Source organism: Mus caroli, unplaced genomic scaffold (genome assembly GCF_978045245.1).
Source record: "Mus caroli unplaced genomic scaffold, Mus_caroli_1 scaffold_15, whole genome shotgun sequence".
Lineage (NCBI taxonomy): Eukaryota > Metazoa > Chordata > Mammalia > Rodentia > Muridae > Mus > Mus caroli.
In genome coordinates, this window is record NW_028227270.1 from 103,017,424 (window position 1) to 103,036,003 (window position 18,580).

At 42.8% G+C, this 18,580-nt stretch overlaps 1 protein-coding gene across 2 annotated transcripts in view; it reads left to right on the plus strand.

Annotated features, from left to right (window-relative positions):
• Pou6f2 (POU class 6 homeobox 2) overlaps positions 1–18,580 on the plus strand; it is a 507,949-nt gene that overhangs the window by 476,118 nt on the left and 13,251 nt on the right. For both annotated transcript variants that reach the window (XM_021180807.2, XM_085830808.1), the window contains 2 exons: positions 2,724–2,930; positions 15,132–15,300. In XM_021180807.2, the coding sequence (XP_021036466.2) occupies positions 2,724–2,930; positions 15,132–15,300 (376 nt within the window). The remainder of the gene's footprint in view (positions 1–2,723; positions 2,931–15,131; positions 15,301–18,580) is intronic.

The following is an 18,580-nucleotide window of genomic DNA, read 5'->3' on the forward strand; positions in this document are numbered from 1 at the left end:
TGATATCTTGGAGTCTATTACAAAGTTCCCGACGTGTACCACCAAGTGTTTGGAATGCAGATACGGTGATGCTCCTGCCTCTGAAAGGAAGACAATAACCACCAAGAAATACACAACTTCACCAAAGACTTCCTGACTTCACATGCATCCCTCACCTCCCAACCAAACTCTATTAAACATCTCCTTCCACTGGGCCATTTCGGATTCCTCTGGCTCTGACACTGTTGTCTTATCCGTACGCAATGCTCAGACCCAGGTAAAAAGAGAGGAGAGGTGGGGAAGACACAGTGACAAGCGTTTTAGTTGCAGCTCAGTGTTAGAGTGTGAGGCTGTTCCTAGATAGGGGAGAGGCTAGTGAGCCAATTGCATTTGCCTTTCGATTTCTTCCTTCACCCAGAAAGTGCATCTCATTACTACAGAGTCAGCAGATACTCACGTCAATCATCTCCGGGCTAGATGCCTCTCTTTTCATCACTATGTGTTCTATAGCTGTCATGTCCCATGCCTTACTCTGAGGCATTCTCTCAGGCTACGTACTCCCACAAGCTCCTAAATGCACTGACATTCTGCCAAAAATAGAATCTATAGCCCTCCACTTAAATGCACCCAACTTCTGCAGCCAATCAGTTGGAGAGGGAAAGCAAAGACCTAAGACTCTCCAGGCAGTCAGAGTGGGAAGGTCTATTGCCAAGTTTACACTGTGCATGTGCAGGCCATCTATATCCAGTATAGACAAGGACAGGAGGCTAATCCCATGTCTCTCTTACAATGCCTGTGGGGGTCACAGGAACTGGCTTTTAGGCTAATGTAGGACCACTTGTCAATAAAGTACTTATGCATTATGATCTATTGATGTGGACTCCTCCTGACCTTGCTTACACTGATGGGACATTTTCATTGCTGTCACTGTGAGACAGACACTGCATGCTTACTTGTTCAGGATACCTGCAAGCCTGACATCTCCTTAAGGGATGGCTGACCACTTCCACAATAATTGCCTGACCTTCATCAGCATCCATTGACAAATGCCACTGATAACTGATAGTTGTACAGCTTCTCCATTTTTGCTAACCCACAGGATTGCTATGTTGGAACCAATGACAGATGGGGAAGAGGGCTGTCCAATGTCATCTTCCCAAGAGCTATAGTCTGGTGGTTGTCCTGCTTGCATCTGGAAACCTGAACCCCAGAACCCTAAAATCATTCACTGAAAAAAAATCATTTGCTGAGAGACTATGTTCAAAGCCTTGTGTGAGTACTGTGCAGTAGAAATCACTACCATTTGTGAACATGTCCTCAGAGAGCTTATCATCCAGTAGAAAATTGCAGACACAATATGAAGCATTGCCCAAGAGCTGGAGTCCTTTAACACCCAATATTCAGTGTCTCCCAGGTAGTGGGACTCGGGAGTCAAATGAAAAGGCAAGCATTCGGGGACACCAGTTCCAGCTCTGTCACTACAACTCCTCTCTCAAAGATTACTTCACAGAGTTCTTCTTCACCCTTGTGTCTGATTTGTGAGGGAGAGACATGACTAATCTCCAGTTGAGTTCAGAGAGGTCTTGTAAGAAGACAGAATGAAAAAGAATGTCACATGACAGTGAAGTCATGGACCACCATGGCTCAAAACTAGGGAACAGCCATTGGTGACAATTTGTAGTGTAAGGCTTAATATACTAAGCAGGAGAAATAGTCCCACACCCATTCCTCATGACACCCCTTGAGGTTTCATGTTTAGAAACAGCTTGTAGTTGAAGTCCCTGGCAGTGTAAAGCCAAGTCTCCATTTTCAGATTCTGTAGCTATACGGAACATGGCATCTTCTTTCACAGTAATCATATCTAACCACTTGCCCCATATCATCATCCTACATAACACTTTCACTGACAAGAGAAGCCACTGGAGGCAATGGCCCCCTCCTGCCTCCTGTGGCAGAGCCCTGAGCCCCCAACACTTAAGGATCACCCCCTAAACACACAGAGACCCCTAACAACTAGGTTCCGGTTTAACACACTTCATTTAAGCTGTACATCTCATCTTTCTGATTTCAACTGTCAATAGTCACATCACTTCTAAAGAATTTAACCATTTATTTACTAGCCTGTGAGAGGCTGAAGTACCTTAACAAATGCAGCTGTTTGGTGACCTGACCGGAAATGATATCCTAACCTCCTGTCTTCAGAGTCTCGTCTCTCAACCACACACATGGCAGGATACTTGTTTGAGGCTGGTAATCCGAAAGATTATAGAGGTCAAGAAGCTGACATTGATCTTGGCATTAAGTAGGATGGCAGGACGGGGCAGAGAAAAAGAATAGAAGATGTAAAGGGCAGACTGTGGAAGAGGAGTCCCCAGGACACAGGGCATCTAGATCCCCAGTGTGAGGAAGATGCAGTGCCCCAAGTCCACTTAAGTACTAAGAAACCTATTCCTCCTGTTTCTGAGAGAAAGCCTTGGAAGAAACTGCATGTTTAACTATTTATCAATAGCTGGTTTTATTTTTAAGTAAGGTAGTTTTTTCCCTTCTCTTGGGGAATCAGTGCATGCATAGCCTTCTCTTCTTTTAATGCTCATGCCCTAATATTTGCTCCATGTTGGCCTGCTTGTAGATAGCAAATGAGCTTCTGATAACGTTCTTCACAACAAGGGCACAATGCAGTCTTTGCCCTGTGCAAGCAGACCCTGAATTCAGCTGGCTCTCATGTTCAGGCCTATCTCTTGCAGATTATTGGGACCATTCCACTGATGCCTAACCCAGGGCCATCGAGTCAAGCAGCAAGTGGCACTCAGGGCCTTCAAGTACAGCCTATCACACCCCAGCTCCTAACCAATGCCCAGGGCCAAATCATTGCCACGGTCATCGGAAACCAGATCTTGCCTGTGATCAACACCCAGGGTATCACCCTGTCCCCCATCAAGCCAGGCCAGCAGGTAAGGGTCCCACACTTGATGCTATAAGGGTGCCCAATATATTTTTTCTTTCTTCCTTTCTCTTCTTTGCTCTCAATATAAGGTAAATTTGCATTACAAAAAGATTTATTATTTTCGCCGGGCGTGGTGGTGCATGCCTTTAATCAAAGCACTTGGGAGGCAGAGGCAGGCGGATTTCTGAGTTCGAGGCCAGCCTGGTCTACAGAGTGAGTTCCAGGACAGCTAGGGCAATACAGAGAAACCCTGTCTCCAAAAAAACCAAAAAAAATAAAATAAAATTATTATTTTCACTAAACTTAATGTATCAATACTTACAAGATGACACATAGATTTATTTCCTATTCTCAGCAAATATAAGCAATAACATGAATATCCCCCTAATCTAAAACCAGGAACATATTGAATTATAACAGACAGTGTGACTAAAAGTCATTTAGAATGTGCCCTTCTTAATCTCTATCCAATATACTTAAATTTCTGTTTTCTTTTTTTTTTTTTTTTTTTTTTTTTTTGGTTTTTTCAAGACAGGGTTTCTCTGTGTAGCCCTGGCTGTCCTGGAACTCACTTTGTAGACCAGGCTGGCCTGGAACTCAGAAATCCGCCTGCCTCTGCCTCCCGAGTGCTGGGATTAAAGGCGTGCACCATTTAGGCGTGCTAAATTTCTGTTTTCTTAATAGAGGTAAAAGGAAGCCAAGACTATTTATGCTTTAATTATAAATGAAAAATGTTATTAAACACAAAACAATCCCAAGCTGATGCTACCACAACAGCTGTCTATAAATGAAGAAGTGAAAGACAGGCAGCTCTACTCCTTAATTTCACTAAATCTCTGGTGGCAGCTTACTTTGTCATCCAAATACCAGCTGAACTTTTTTTTTAATTAGGTATTTTCTTCATTTACATTTCCAATGCTACCCCAAAAGTCCCCCATACCCTCCCCCCCACTCCCCTCTCCCACCTCCCACTTCTTGGCCCTGTTCTGTGTACAGTACAGTTCCCCTGTACTGAGGCATATAAAGTTTGCAAGACCAATGGGCCTCTCTTTCCACTGATGGCCAACTAGGCCATCTTCTAATACATATGCAGCTAGAGACACGAGCTCCGGGGGGGGGGGTACTGGCCCCCAATGGAGGAGCTAGAGAAAGTACCCAAGAAGCTAAAGGGGTCTGCAACCCTATAGGTGGAACAACAATATGAACTAACCAGTACCCCCCGGAGCTCATGTCTCCAGCTGAACTTTTTCCTGTGTGTTTACGCTAGAAGTTGAACATGTAGCACTAAAGAAGAAAGATGTGGTCCTTGGTCTTTATGGAGATTGTGAATGGTTTGTTCAATTAGCATTTTTGATAGTCTATAGCAAGACTCATCTAAATGCTAGCTAAGAAATAGAGATATTCTTTCTAACCCAGAGATTATGGTGTTATATGGGGCAATAAAGCAGAGAAGGCCCTGAAACAGAGCAGGGAAGAGTGAGATGAGTGGCAGCTGACCAGGAAGATGAATTAGCGACACTCCAGTAAGTAGAAACTGTAAGCACAAAGGTAGGGCAAAGGGGACGATGACGACAACGACTATGACAGCATATTAAGGGACAGAGAGCAGTTCCTGTGGCAGAAGCACAGAACAAGCTGGGACAGTTGTGCATGGGGTGTAGACTCAAACTGGAAAAGCTAAGTTCTATCTCTGTGTGATCTTAGCGATGTCATATGGCAACTTCCTGCTCAGATTTTTACAACAATAAAATGGAATAGGGATACCAAAGAATGTGTGTGAAGGGCAGAGTGATCAAACCTGTGTCTGGGATACAGCAAGCTATAATTCAGTCATGATACTATTGCCACCTCAGCTGCTAGTGGCAGTGAAGATGCCACCCTGGAAACTGTCAGAGGTGGATGTTACTCAAGAAGACAGTATGTGCTCAGTTTTTTCCCCTAAGAAAATAAGACTGTGAGTGATGTGGAAGTTGACCTGAAATTAGGACCTTTCCATTGTAAACAAACTACTTAGGGGACAATAGTGAAGCCAAGCAAGGATTACTGAGCACAGTACGGACCAGCAGCTGACAATAGGAGTCTAGAGGCATTTTTTTTCTGTAGCTGAAAAATAAAGAAGACATATAGAGATAGCCTGAAGAACAGGAAAAGGAGCAAGATCCAGGATCTGTCTGGTTAATGCCAGCTCTTAAAAATAATAGGAGAGGAAGGGGAAAGAAGAAGCAATGGCTAAGTAAGGGGGAACCTGGGTAAGAAGTGATGATCAAATGGTAGGATCCGGACAGGCACCAAATGCTGCAGAGAAGACATCAGGTCAAGCACATTTTGAAGTGTGGGTCAGTTTTGTTTTAAGAACTTTGAAATGTGTCACCTGTTAACCAGATGAGTCAGTAAGTCAAAGCAGAACAGGGCTAAGACCCAGTTTTAAGGTTAAGTGGACACTGATAAAAGAAAGATGGCAGAAAGGAATGTGAAGGTTAGGAGCCAACATGCAGTTGAGGATAAAGCTTCATAAGTTGTCAAGAGACAGTGGGATGCCAAGCAGTTGACAAATAAAATGCAAAGAGATGAGAACAACAAGGCACCAATATTATCATTCGCCACAGCAACACAGAAAAGTCCCTCCAAAGACAGCAGCATCACCCATGCCTTCCCACCTCAGCAGCACTCAGAGGCTATGCACAGAAACCTGTAGCTGGTCTTTGCTAGTTTATGGGTTCTTTTTCCCACCCTTAATCCCCCCCCCAATGTCTACTTCTAGCATTATGTAGGAGAGGAAGAAAGATAGAGGAGAGAGAGTAAAAGGGGGACCTTTGAATCTAATTTCTTTCCTTTTGTTTCTTCTTCAACCATAGCTACTAACAAACCACAACCAACCTCAATAAATGACCAACAACTAACAACCCCATTTCTCAGGGCCCTAGCATTTATATCCCCTCTGAAAAGCTGTCAGAATTCCATACACCATGCAATCACAGAAACTATCTGCAGCTGGCAAACCATAGTCTGCTAGAGCAGGAGGCAAATCATAGTCAGCTGCTATGGACAGTCTGAAGCAGTCTCATATCCTCACAGTGGGATTAAAATGAAAGCACATTCTTATATTTGTGCTCTTTAAAAAAAAATTCCAGAATTGTCACTACAGAAACCCATGTGCTTACTCAATTAATATTAAAAATGTTTACTAGAAATATTTTTTTGGGCCATCAACCGTATGTCAGTGAGTAGGCAAGACAGGCACCATGAACTCTTCTTTCATGGAGTTTACAACTGAGCAAGGAAGATGCACAGTCTTCGAAGACTTGTTCAGATATGAAACTTCACTCCATGGCAGATGTCATGAAAAAGAAAATAAAACTGAGAGGAATATGACATCAGTGAGCAAGAGGTGCCTGGTGCCAGGAAACACAACGTGGAAACCAGGGCCTGTTTCTCTGCACTACAAGTTTAATCTTGGCCACAGAAGCCATTGTTCCCAGCTAAACCCCAGGCCAGGAAGAAGTTCCCGAGAGACCCACCTTTAAGTTAGACTTCTGTGCCCGGAGTCACCTCTTGTTGTTTACAAGGGGCCATTTGATTGTTTGATTCTCCATCAAGCTTCTCTCTTTCTCATTGTGCAGCCCTAGCTAGCATGGAACTTGCTGTGTAAACCAGACCTCCTTGAATACATGCAGATGCAGCCTCCACTGCTGTGATCAAGATGTGCACCCCCACACACAGCCTCTTTGGCTTCTTCAACCCTACTTCTGTCTGTTTGAGCCTATTCATAATTTTCTCTAGGGAGAAAAACCAGGCATGCCTGCCTTCTCTGAAAACAAATAAAATAAATAAAAAGCTATGCCAGCAAAGCCAAGTCATACATTTTCAGGAAAGTGAATTGGTTAGAAATAATTTGCGCTTGATGTAAAGTTCCTCCCACTCACCTTGGATTTCAAAGGTGGACAGAGGTAAAGGAATCAAGGAATTCAGCCACTTTTCAACTCAGCCCATGCTAGCTGTCAGCAATATTTCCAGAGTTTCTCCCAAGCATCCACAAACACTTCCAGAGCTTTCCTGAACTATACTAGTCTCCTTTAGAATGAAACCTCACTTCTACGGAGGAAACAGGTGTTACTCCACTGTTACAACCTGGCAAACTCGTCTCAGTCACAACTAGTATCCCAAATAGAGGAATCATGCCCTTTGCATGATGCATGTATGTGCATGTATCTGTTACATATGTGTGTCCATACTGAGAATTCCAAAGTGTGACAGAAAAGGATGTGGGGAAGGTCACCCCCACCCCTCAAGTCATAGCAGGCATCAAGCCTCTTATCCTGCTCCAGGAAATGCTGAGGGAACCAAGGTGGACTGGCTCCCAAATGTCAGGAGAGTGATAGCGATAGAGAAGTTTGTCTCGGCATTAGCTGTAATTGAAACACTTTGGAGCATGAAGTTAGGCACGGGATTGGGAAAATTATCAATAGATATGCCGGCTTGCGTATTGAGGGCAATAGCTATGATTGTAAGCATCAAAACACTCCCAGTCAAACATGAAAAGCTTTAACCTCAGAGGTATAGCAACAGTGGTCTTTGATTTTTCTTTAACTATTACCCTTTGCATTAAAGAACTATAATATGTACATGTACTAAAACTAAAGGATTTCTATCATCTAGTAAGAAGCGTCTCAATTTAGTCTTTTGAGTGATGTATGGCAAATGCTGGATCTCAAAAGAGTGTGATTCTGACAGTAAAATATGTCATAGATTTCAGGAGGAGAGTCCCTAACCCCTACACAGAAGGAAATCCATGTTAGGAAAGTATAAAGCTCTCAGGTCAAATGACCCAGAGTGGGTTGCTTGAAGTTTTAAATAGTACTAGCCACAGGTTAAGCTTTCCATCTGCCTAACCCTGACTCAGAAGACCTGAATAAAATCTAAGAATGGAGTCTCTAGCACTCTTCGATCTGGAAGAGCCTATCAAGTTACTGTCTGAAACAGTATTTTTTTAGAGTATACCAGTATCCAATAGTCCTAAATAAAGCTCCATAGAACCTACCAGACCAGAGACGCCTGGTGAGCAGGGCAAGTACATAAAGAACAAGATGGGAAAGAGAGCCAGAGGAAATGCTTTACATACAAAAACTAAAAGATTTAGTGGAGCTCAAAAGCAGCCTTTTATTTCCTGCCCCAGATTTTGTGGCTGCCCCAACTTTGGAGACTCATTTAGGTCAGAGAACAGCTCCCAATCACAGGTTTGCCCTGTGACTGAATGCATGATTTCTTCATAAACCATCGTTTTCTCTCTGTGTGGTTTTTCTTCCTTTGACTAAACTCTAGCAAATGTTAAGAGGAATTATTGTCTCACAAGGAAAATTTGAAAAGCAAATGTTTCAACCTATACAGTGGAACACCAACTTTTAAAAATTAATATACCAAGAGGTTGCCTTGCAAGTAAAGATTTGGGGGTTTTCCTCTGAACATTTAATGCTGACAGGAAGCAGCTGGGACAACTCGGTTCTACTAAAATGCCAGGCAATTATCCTCTTTTTCTCAAATAAATACGAAATACCCTTGCTTATTGCACATAGTCTTTTCTCCTTTTCAGTTATTCTGTTTTTATTAATTCACACAATTAATTACTTGTGTCTTGTGTTTTGATGAACACACTTGCCACAGAATTGCCTGTTAACATGGCTAGCTGTGAAATCTTCAGCAGCACATTCATCCGAAGGCCATTCTTGATGGACAAGACTAATTCTGCCATGTTATCCACCTTGTAGTATTTCAGGACAGCCAACTTAAGCCCTGCTGTTCTTGTGCTTACTCTTCTTGGAAGTAGAGTAAGGTTTCTTTTTTTCCCCAGCACCACCATAAAGTCTCAACCCAAGATGGGGGGGGGGAGGGGGGGCAAAACTTTTTGAGCATTGTAGTCAAAGTCTGCCCATGTTCCAGCTAGTTACCAGCAAAAAACAGCCTTAGCTCATGAGCAGGGGTCCTTCCTTGGCCTGTACAATTTTTGTTGTACGTGGCCTCAGAGTTGATGGTCTTCACTGTAAGACTCTTTATTAAAATCTGCAGTTTGGTGGCTATTCCAGGCAGATAGCATATTAGAAAGTGCTTATCAACTTGACAGTGTTCTACGTAGAGCATGCACCCTGAAATGCCTCTGCCCAAGTTCCCTGACCAACAGCACCCTGTGGGATCTGGGCCACCAGCCCTTCTCTGTGATTCACCCACACACACCTCCCCACCCCTGTCACTCCCTCACCTCAGCTTTCATTCCTCAAATTATTTATCATCACAAGTCTGAAAGACAGGGGCCAGCTTAACTCAGCTTTATTCACATAAACCCATCCCCAGCCTAGGAAAGATTAGTCAGTGTGTCCACGGCTACTGACTTCTATTTCACCACCTAAGGCACTAGGCACTCCAGAACCATCCTTGAAGACGCCCAGCACCTTCCCTACATCAGCTCCTTCTCCCTATGATCTCTCACCTCACTATCTCAGCTGCACAGAACTCTTTTTGTTTCAACTCTGCACTTTAACTCACATCCCCCTGTGTCCCTGCTCAGCACAGGCGGTAGTCCATCAGTTGTTTTGGGATGTTCTCCTGCCTGCACTTTGAAAGCTCCACTAACTCCTCTTCTAATGCCTCACAACCTCACATACAAGCAAGATTCTTCCCTCCCGACCTCTTTCTCACCCCTCAGGGATTCCACCTTGACTTTGTCACTCTTGCACATGGAGATGGGCCAGACATCCCCACTGGCTTTTACAGGCCTGGGGATTGTTCTTCACACATGAAGCTCCCTGGGTGAATTTTACTGTTTCTGTGCAGTCTGTTCCCACCTTGATGAGTATACTATACTCATGTTTCTTTCATTTTTGCAAGATACTTGCCACCCATTTATATTATCATGGAATTAATGAAAGATGTTTTATTCCAGAATCTAAAACACTATCAAAGATCACACAGGCAAGATTGAAGGAACCAACCACATGGGAAAAAAATCACGCATGCACGCGCGCACACACACACAAATTGTCTCTAAGATACGGCCATTTCATTCTTTTTTTGTTTAATATATAAAACACACTGGCAGTGCCAATGAGTGTTAGCAATCCCATGAAGCCAGCCTGTGGGAGGTAGCATGGGTGGGGGGAAGGGGGTCCAGGTCAGGCTGAGTCCTGTCTCCCTCTAGGCCATCTCTTGTGTAAGACAGATTTAGAGCCTTCTGCAAAACAAGGACTGTCCCTGACTTCCCTTGTGAGCTCACTCCCCATGTGCTCAGCCTGTCTGCACCTGGCTCACAGCACCAGCAGGGCAAGGAGGTGATTAAATGAACTCAGATACAAGTCAGCTACAGCTCCTTTAAGAAGTTTCACGAAGGTGCAGTGAGCAAACAGAGAATTTTATTACATAAAGGACAACACCAAGTAACGTAACTGTGGAGTACTGTCGGCACCAGAACTAATTTTATCAACCAGAGGATAATCTGCCTATCTCTAATGTGTCCTCAGGTGATACCAGTTACCTAACATGTCCTGTTATCCGCAAAAATATGAAGTTTTAAAGACATGTGGGCCTGTAGAGAAATATCTAAACTAGAAAAATATTTTAAACTCATTAGGACAGAAATGTAAGTAAGGTGTGTTCAAGTGGATAGATCTACTCTAGGGATTGCCAGCTCTTCAGACACCTCATTGGTTCTCACTCTGCCAGCCGTGGCTTCTGTTCTCTGACTTGCTGACTTTTGGCCTGCACTGAAGGAGAAGCAATACCATGCAGTCGGATCTCAGGGCCCATGGCTGGGTGCTCTAGTTATTTTGTTCCTGGCCAATCACTTTCTCTTCAGGAATCTGCTGTCTCATCTACAATACACCATCAACATCCAACAGAGAAACCTATTGTTAGCTGTGTGCTTCCAGTTATTCACAGGGCCCCCCTTGCCTTTCCTAAACTATTCCAATTTCTGTGGCCAGTTATGCTTTAGGCCTTTTTTGCCAATATTTAAGCAAAGGACTTTTTTTTTTTTTTTTTTTTTTTTTTTGGTTTTTCGAGACAGGGTTTCTCTTTATAGCTCTGGCTGTCCTGGAGCTCACTTTGTAGACCAGGCTGGCCTCGAACTCAGAAATCCGCCTGCCTCTGCCTCCCGAGTGCTGGGATTAAAGGCGTGCGCCACCACGCCCGGCTAGAACTTTTTTTTTTAATTGTCAGTAACTTCTTCTGTAAATACAGTTGTAAGCATAATTTTAAAAAATTAATATACTATAATCATTAAATCTCGAGTATCCAAGACACGGTGCCATGTTCTTCTGAAAGCATTGCTGTCTGCTGGGTAGAGGATAGTTCTTACTTAGGCTTCTATTGCTCTGAGGGGACAGCATGACAAAAAGAAACTTGGGGGAGGAAAGAGTTTATGTTGTCTTAGTTATAATCCATCCTCCAGGAGACTCGGGGCAGGAACTCAAGGCTTGAAGCAAAGCAGAGGCCACAGAAGACTGCTGCTTACTGGGTTGCTCCTCATGGCTTGCTCAGCCTGCTTTCTTATAGCACCCGAGACCACCAACAACCCAGAGGTGGCACCACCCACAGTGAACGGGGTCCTTCTACCATTCATCCAAAATAATAAACTGTACCAAGCCGTGCCCACAGAGCAATCTGGTGGGGGTATTTTCTCAGTTGAGGTCCCTCCTTCCCAACTGACTCCAACTCATGTCACCTTGACAACTTAGCTGCACAGAAGTAAATGCTATGCTGCCATCAAGGTCCTCTGTTTCTGAGGAAAGAGCTTTGAGAGGAGCTGATCACTTTACACACCACACAGCGCTGAGCTCACAGATCTTCTTAAGTTAGCATCCAAAATGTCCACAGTGGCAACTGGAATCAGGAAGAAAAGTGCCATTACAATCCATTCATTTTTTACAAGTTCAAAGCCTTTAAGAATTCTCATACACTTTTGTTTAACTGTCTGGCAGAACTCAAGAAAGAAACCAAAACCTCAATGCCCTTAACAAATGTTTTGGGTTTTTGTTTGTTTTTTGAGGAAAAATATCTAAAATTCTTACAAATCTTAGATTACTCTTTCTCTTTAATTGTACATGTGTGGAACAAGTTCTTTTAAAAGATTAGCTTATTTTCCTCTTGAATTTCTTCTTCTGCATCAAATTATCCACAAACCCCAGCTTGCCTTCATGATTCCTAAGTGACACTGCAGTGTGGACATCCTTTTCTTGACTATGTCATGTCTACAGAAGAAATGTTTCAACTGATTACCGTCTTGTCCAGTTCCTGCACGACACTTTATCACAGCCAGAACCAATGAACTATTAGTGGAATGAGAAGCCAGAGAACATGCTCCTGACCAGTATCTCAAATCTGTAAATATGTTTTCTCTGCACCAGTCTTTGGAAAGACAACTCAATATGTTAGGGGTGAAGATTGATGTGAAATATCTATCACAATTTGTGAAGTAAATTAAAATGGATTTCATCTTTACTAGACAACCCTACAACATAAAATTTGCTGAATTTAATTGTTGATTATGTGCTCAGCAAATCGGCTAATTACCTTAGGCAGCTGTTTGATGCCTATCAATCTGTGTTCATCTTGTCAGTTATGACCATCTTTGGCTCACAATCAATACTTTATTTAGAGTATCTAAGTAACAAGGGTGTTCAGTTAAATGGTAACTGCAGGCAGTTTCATTGTGGGGCAAGTAGGCATCTAGATTCTGATGTTCAGAGGCCATATGGGCTAGTCATGCACTTATAGCCACGAGAGGCATATGTGTTGTGCAGGAATAGCTAGTGAGTATGGATATTGTCATTGGCCACTGCATAGGGGAAGTGCACAATAGGCAATAACTAAGTATGTTTCTTGGGTCACCCCTTACTAGAACTGCTGGAATGGCTAGAAAGACATAGGGATGTTAAGAAACTGATAGACTAGGGTGCTAGTGATGACAAAGGAACAACCAGAATTCTTATGTATTGCTGGTGTCCATGTCAAATGGACATCGATTTTGGAATTTCTTAGAAAGTTCAGCATGAATTTACAGTACGATCAGTATTTGAAGTATAGTTCTACTCATACTTTTATTTTTTAAAAAAAGTATACTCACAGACTTGAACACAAATGTTTATAAAAAGCATTATTGATCATGTTCGCAAACTGGAAACACCCAAATATCTACCAACAAAAATAATGGATGAAGAGTATAATGTGTGTATTGTGGAAGGGGATGCGCATCATGGCAGTGAACTACTGCTTTGCTATCAAAGAGAATGAACTACTGGAATACCCAAAGGATTGGATGAATCTGTGAACAGTCTGCCAAGCAAAGTAAGGGGGCTACAAGAAGGGTGTGTCATGTGGCACCATTTCTAGAATTATACCAATGACTCCATCATGAGAGAAAGCAGAGCAATGATTGTCAAGGTGGAGAATTGAGGGTAGACATTGCTTGCAAGAGGAAACTTTATAAAACAATAAAGCTTCCTGTCTTGATTATAATGATGGTTTCATAGGTGTTTTATTATGTGAAAACTGTATCTTCAAAAATGATGGAGAATGAACACACAGAGGAGAGGCAGACGCAAATTGGAGCTGAAGTGTCCAAGGCTCTTAGATATGACAGTCAGAGGCTAATTCACTCAGTGCACAGCTCCTACTGCCTGCTCTGATTTGACTTCCAGGCTGTCCCACTTTTATAAAACCTTGTCATGCCTTTTAGTGTGAACCAAATATTGCTTATAATTAACTAGGGTGGCTACGGCCAAGGCTAACCTTCAAACTCCTTAGGGCCCAGAGCTCCTGGAACATCTTTTTAGAAGGGCAACCCAGGAAGAAGGGAGAGATCCCTCCAAGTTTTCTAGTGGAACTTTTCTCCTCTCTCCTTCCTCAGCCTCTCAGAGCCCATTTCCTTGAGAGCCCTTAAAGGAGTAATAAGTAAACAGACATGAGACACAAAATTCAAAAACGTTTCAAAAGTAAATTAGTTCTTCTTTGTGTCATTGTAATCATTGGCACAAGCCCCAGGACCAAACTTGACCTGTCCAGAGACCAGCTCTTCCACACCAGGAGGATGAACCACCACACCCTAGGTCTCCCCTAACTAACCTGGCTTCCCTCTATGGAGGCAATAGTAGTGTGAGAATTCAGCTAAAGCGTCCATGAACATACCCTTAATCCAGGAGCTCGCTCAGAGTAAGAAAGTAGCTAGAAAGGGGGTAGAGAGATGGTACTGTGGATAAAAGTATGTGTTACTCTGCAAGGGAGACTGGCATTTGGATCCCAGGACTTATGTCAGTTCACTCACAAATGCGTATGACTTCATCTCCAAGGGCTCTGACTCCTCCATAGGCACTGAATGCACACATGCACAGACACTGACACAGAAACACACAGAGAGACAGAGAGAATAAATAAATAAATAAATAAATAAATAAATAAATAAATAAATAAAAATATCTTTAAAAAGTAAGTAGCAAACCGACAATGGTGGCACACACCTTTAATCCCAGCATTTCAGATGCAGAGGCAGGTAGATCCCTGAGCCCTGAGTTCAAGGCCAGTCTTGTCTACAGAGCAAGTTTCAGGATACCTGATGCTACATAGACAAACCCTCTCTCCACCCCCCATAAATGTAGCAACTGAGACCTCCATATATTATGGGATATTCTATCTTTGCTCTGATTACCAGATTTCTAGAGGATGTCATGTCATTGGTTTTGCATAAGGCATCCAAAACTGGAAGTGAGAGAGTGGAGCTGCCAGCCTAAACTGGAACCTCCCCTAAACTATCAGTTCTTCGAATGATGGGCACAGGCCCAACGTCAAGTTTGAGCTTTGCATTTGAATTGTGTTGTTTCCATTCTACAACAGCCTGAGAAGTCTCCCAGGTGGGTGGGAATTGTGTAAACAGGCAGAAAAAAGTTCAGTCACACACTATGCCTGAGAAATGTCAAAAATTGGGTATTCTGGCAAGCCAAGTAGGGAATTAATAATATATTTAGAATTTCTAATAAAATGCCTGTCAAGCAAGCAACAACATATTATATACACAAAAAATAAATCCTGCCTGGGTATAGCGCTCTTCCCAAGAAGTAGACACTGTATTCGGGAACATAAAATGAATCAACCACAGATGAAATGTCCATTCCCTAGCATTTCCCACCACGTAACATTCATTTTGTGTGTTTTTTTTACATCCCTTGTGTAGCTTCACCAATCTTCCCAGACACCAGTGGGTCAAGCAGGCACCCAAGGCAACCTTCTGCACCTGGCTCATGGCCAAGCTGCCACCTCTCACAGTCCCGTGCGACAGGCTTCCTCCTCCTCCTCTTCATCCTCCTCTTCTTCAGCTTTGAGCGTGGGCCAGTTAGTCAGCAGTAAGTATTCTTTCTGGCTCCATTTAATCATGGTGACCTTTTTATTGCCTATTGCAATCTCTCTCTCTCTCTCTCTCTCTCTCTCTCTCTCTCTCTCTCTTTCTCTCTTTCTCTCTCTTTCCCCTGCTTCTCTCTTTCCTCCCTCTCTCCCTCATTTTCTAGGGCTACTAGGCCAATATTGGAATGATATCTGTGCTCAAGGCCATTTGACTCCTTAGGGCAGCTGGCCCCCACAGCACACCCCTGCATTAGTGAAAGCTAGGAGCAAGCTCCATTTTCAGGGGATTCTGGTGTGCTGAGTCAGACCTGACATTTCCAAAGGTAGAAACTGATCAGCTTGCAGGGCCTGGGCAAACAGCTCTGAGCTGAAACAACCAACAACAGGTACTCAGCCGGAGGGTCAAGCCACTTTCCTCTGTGTTTGAAGTCCCCTGCCATTCTGTCTGTAGGTGTCAGAGGAAATAAAGGAGAACATGCCTGTGGGCGGATATGTGAGTGAACAATGAGTGACACACGGAGGCTGCTGTGTGGGCTGGAATCAGACAGAAATCTCCAAACAACCATTCACAAAATAAAGCAAGCCTGAAGGCTGCGTCCCTAATAAAATGGCTATAGTCGTCTATATATGGTCTGTGGAGTTAGCATATGTTCCCAGGGAAGCCAACAGCACACAATAATACATGGGACAATGGTCTGATTAAAAATATCTTTTACTCACTTCTGTACACCTTTACTAAATCTTCATTAGAAATCAGACAACATATAAACATACATGCAGATCGCAATCCAACATTCATCAAGTGTCCAACAATCATGGGTTTCAGAAGCCACATCGCTGCATACACACCTGTGCCATAACATGAGAATGCCTGTGTCAGTGAAGAACAGAGAAAGACCTGTTAAAGCCAGAATGTGGGGATTTTCACACAGAACAAGCAGATCTGGTAATGCAAGGTGATGCTCCCCAAAGGAAAATAAAGCTTGCATGTTCAACTGCATAGATAATGCAGACTAGAAAGATGCTGTGAGTGGGTAGGAAATGGAATGAGGCACTAGGGAAGGCTGTTACAATGTCCAGGTCCTTCAGGGCACTGGCCTGGACACTCTTGGTCTAAAATGGGGCTGAACACTACACAGCAGGGACACATTCGGAGTTTGCCCTTTAATCTGTCTAGACATACAACTCTGCATTTGGCTATAAACCTTTGTCCCTGCTGAAAAAATTCATAGATAAAATTAATCTTATTATATCTTCATCTTTTTTATAAAGAAATGCCTCATATGGCTGTTGTAGGAAAAGATTCAAATTCTACCTGAATTCAATTTTCTGTGTGTTTAAATACCCCATTTTAAATGGCAATGGTGTGTATGTATGTGTGTGTGTGTTTGTATGTGTTTGTGTGTATAAAGTAAGCTATGAAGATTTGATCCTGAAAGAAAAGGGATCAAAATTCAATACAGAGAAAAAAATTACATGTAATATAAAAGTGCAAAAACCACTCCACTAATGAATGCTGTCTTACAAATGTGTTATACTCAACATGGTAGGTGGATGGAGAGAAAGCTGCATGGATGGACAGACAGGTGGACATGGGCTGTCTCTGCCCACTTACTGAACAAATAAGAATTAACTTTTTTAGAATTTAATAAGGAAACTACTTAATAGGCCAGGTGGAATTGTTACATGAATTGCATTTCAATTAATGGTGAGTGATCAGCGAAATAGAGACTTGGGAGAGGGAAATTTTTCTATCGTATGCCTTGGAAGCAAAAGAAATGACACCCATATGCAAAGGCTGAGTAGGAAGAAGCCCACACCAACATTAGGCCCGCCTTGCGTAAGAGTCTGGCATCACCAGGAAGCAGCCAACTTTGCACAACCAGCACTAAACTTACAACCTTTACAGATCTGGGGGATGTTTTTAGTTATCTCCCTTCTGTGTCAAACCCAATCACAAAAGGGATGTATGAGTCACATACTTATAAAGCGCATCCCTTCCCAGCTCAATAACTTGCTATAATGCCTTATTTCAGGGAACCATGTTTGCCAGTGTGTCATGAAGCACATGATAAAGGAGGCAGTCTCTCTGCAAGAAGTACACAGGGTAAAGTCCAAGAAGACGTGAGCGCAGAAACTTCTGTCCCTGCGAACACACACTCGCGCATGCACACACAAACACACTCACATATCACTAACACACACAACTAACTTATGGTTGTGCTCAATCAGCCCAGAGGCTCTGTTTTTAGTCATAGTTTGTTTTTCTAATGACTGACCCACCCCCATTCTTCCTAAAGCTACCCAGGAGTCAACTAATTAGGACCCAAAAAAAAATTCCTTTCAATGAAGAAATTCCAAGGAGTTATGGTGTATATTGGAAACAAAAAAGAAAGAGAGAAAGAGAGAAAGAGAGAAAGAGAAGGAAGGAAGGAAGGAAGGAAGGAAGGAAGGAAGGAAGGAAGGAAGGAAGGAAGGAAGGAAGGAAGGAAGGAAGAAATTAGAATAAGAATTATAGAATTCCTATAATTACCTGAGACTCTATAAAAGCTTTGGGAGCTATGCTCTGGACACAAAGACCAAGAATATATTTCTTATATGACAATATCACACAAACTTTGATCAGAATCTTAGTTAGTGAATCTTCCACATCACAGTCAGAAGGTGCTATCCAATGTTCCATGGGCTAAAAAATAGTATTAAAATATTTTGCTCACTCCAAGCCAAAGGATGCCCAGATAATCCCTTGACAATGATCAAATGATCTTCATATGTGATGAACTTCCCATGTGAGCTCAGAGTAGCCAAATAAGCATCCTTGTCAAAGCCTTGTAGCCTGATGCCCTTCCCTTGTGCTACACTGTGCTCAGTCTGCTCAGACAGACACTGCTTCTATTAGCTGATCTTTTTTTTTTTCATGTGTATGAATATGTGGTATGTGCATGTGTTTTCACGTGTATATAGGTGCATGTGTGTGTACAGGTGCATGGGCACATGTGAGTGTGTGAGTTGATGTCCAAGACCTTCCTCGATAGATCTTCTACCTTAGCAAGTGGGATCCTCGGTCAAAGCCAGAACTCAAAGCTATGGCTAGTCTCAGTGGCTGGCTTGCTCTGGGAAGCCCATCTCTGCCTATCTTTACATTCTAAGGCTAGAGTTGCAGGCAGCACACCATTCCCTTCTAGTATTTACATGGACTCTGAGGATCCTCATGCTTAAGCCAGAGCTTAAACCTACGGAGCCTAAAAATCTAAAATAAAAATCAATGAATATCTTTTAAAA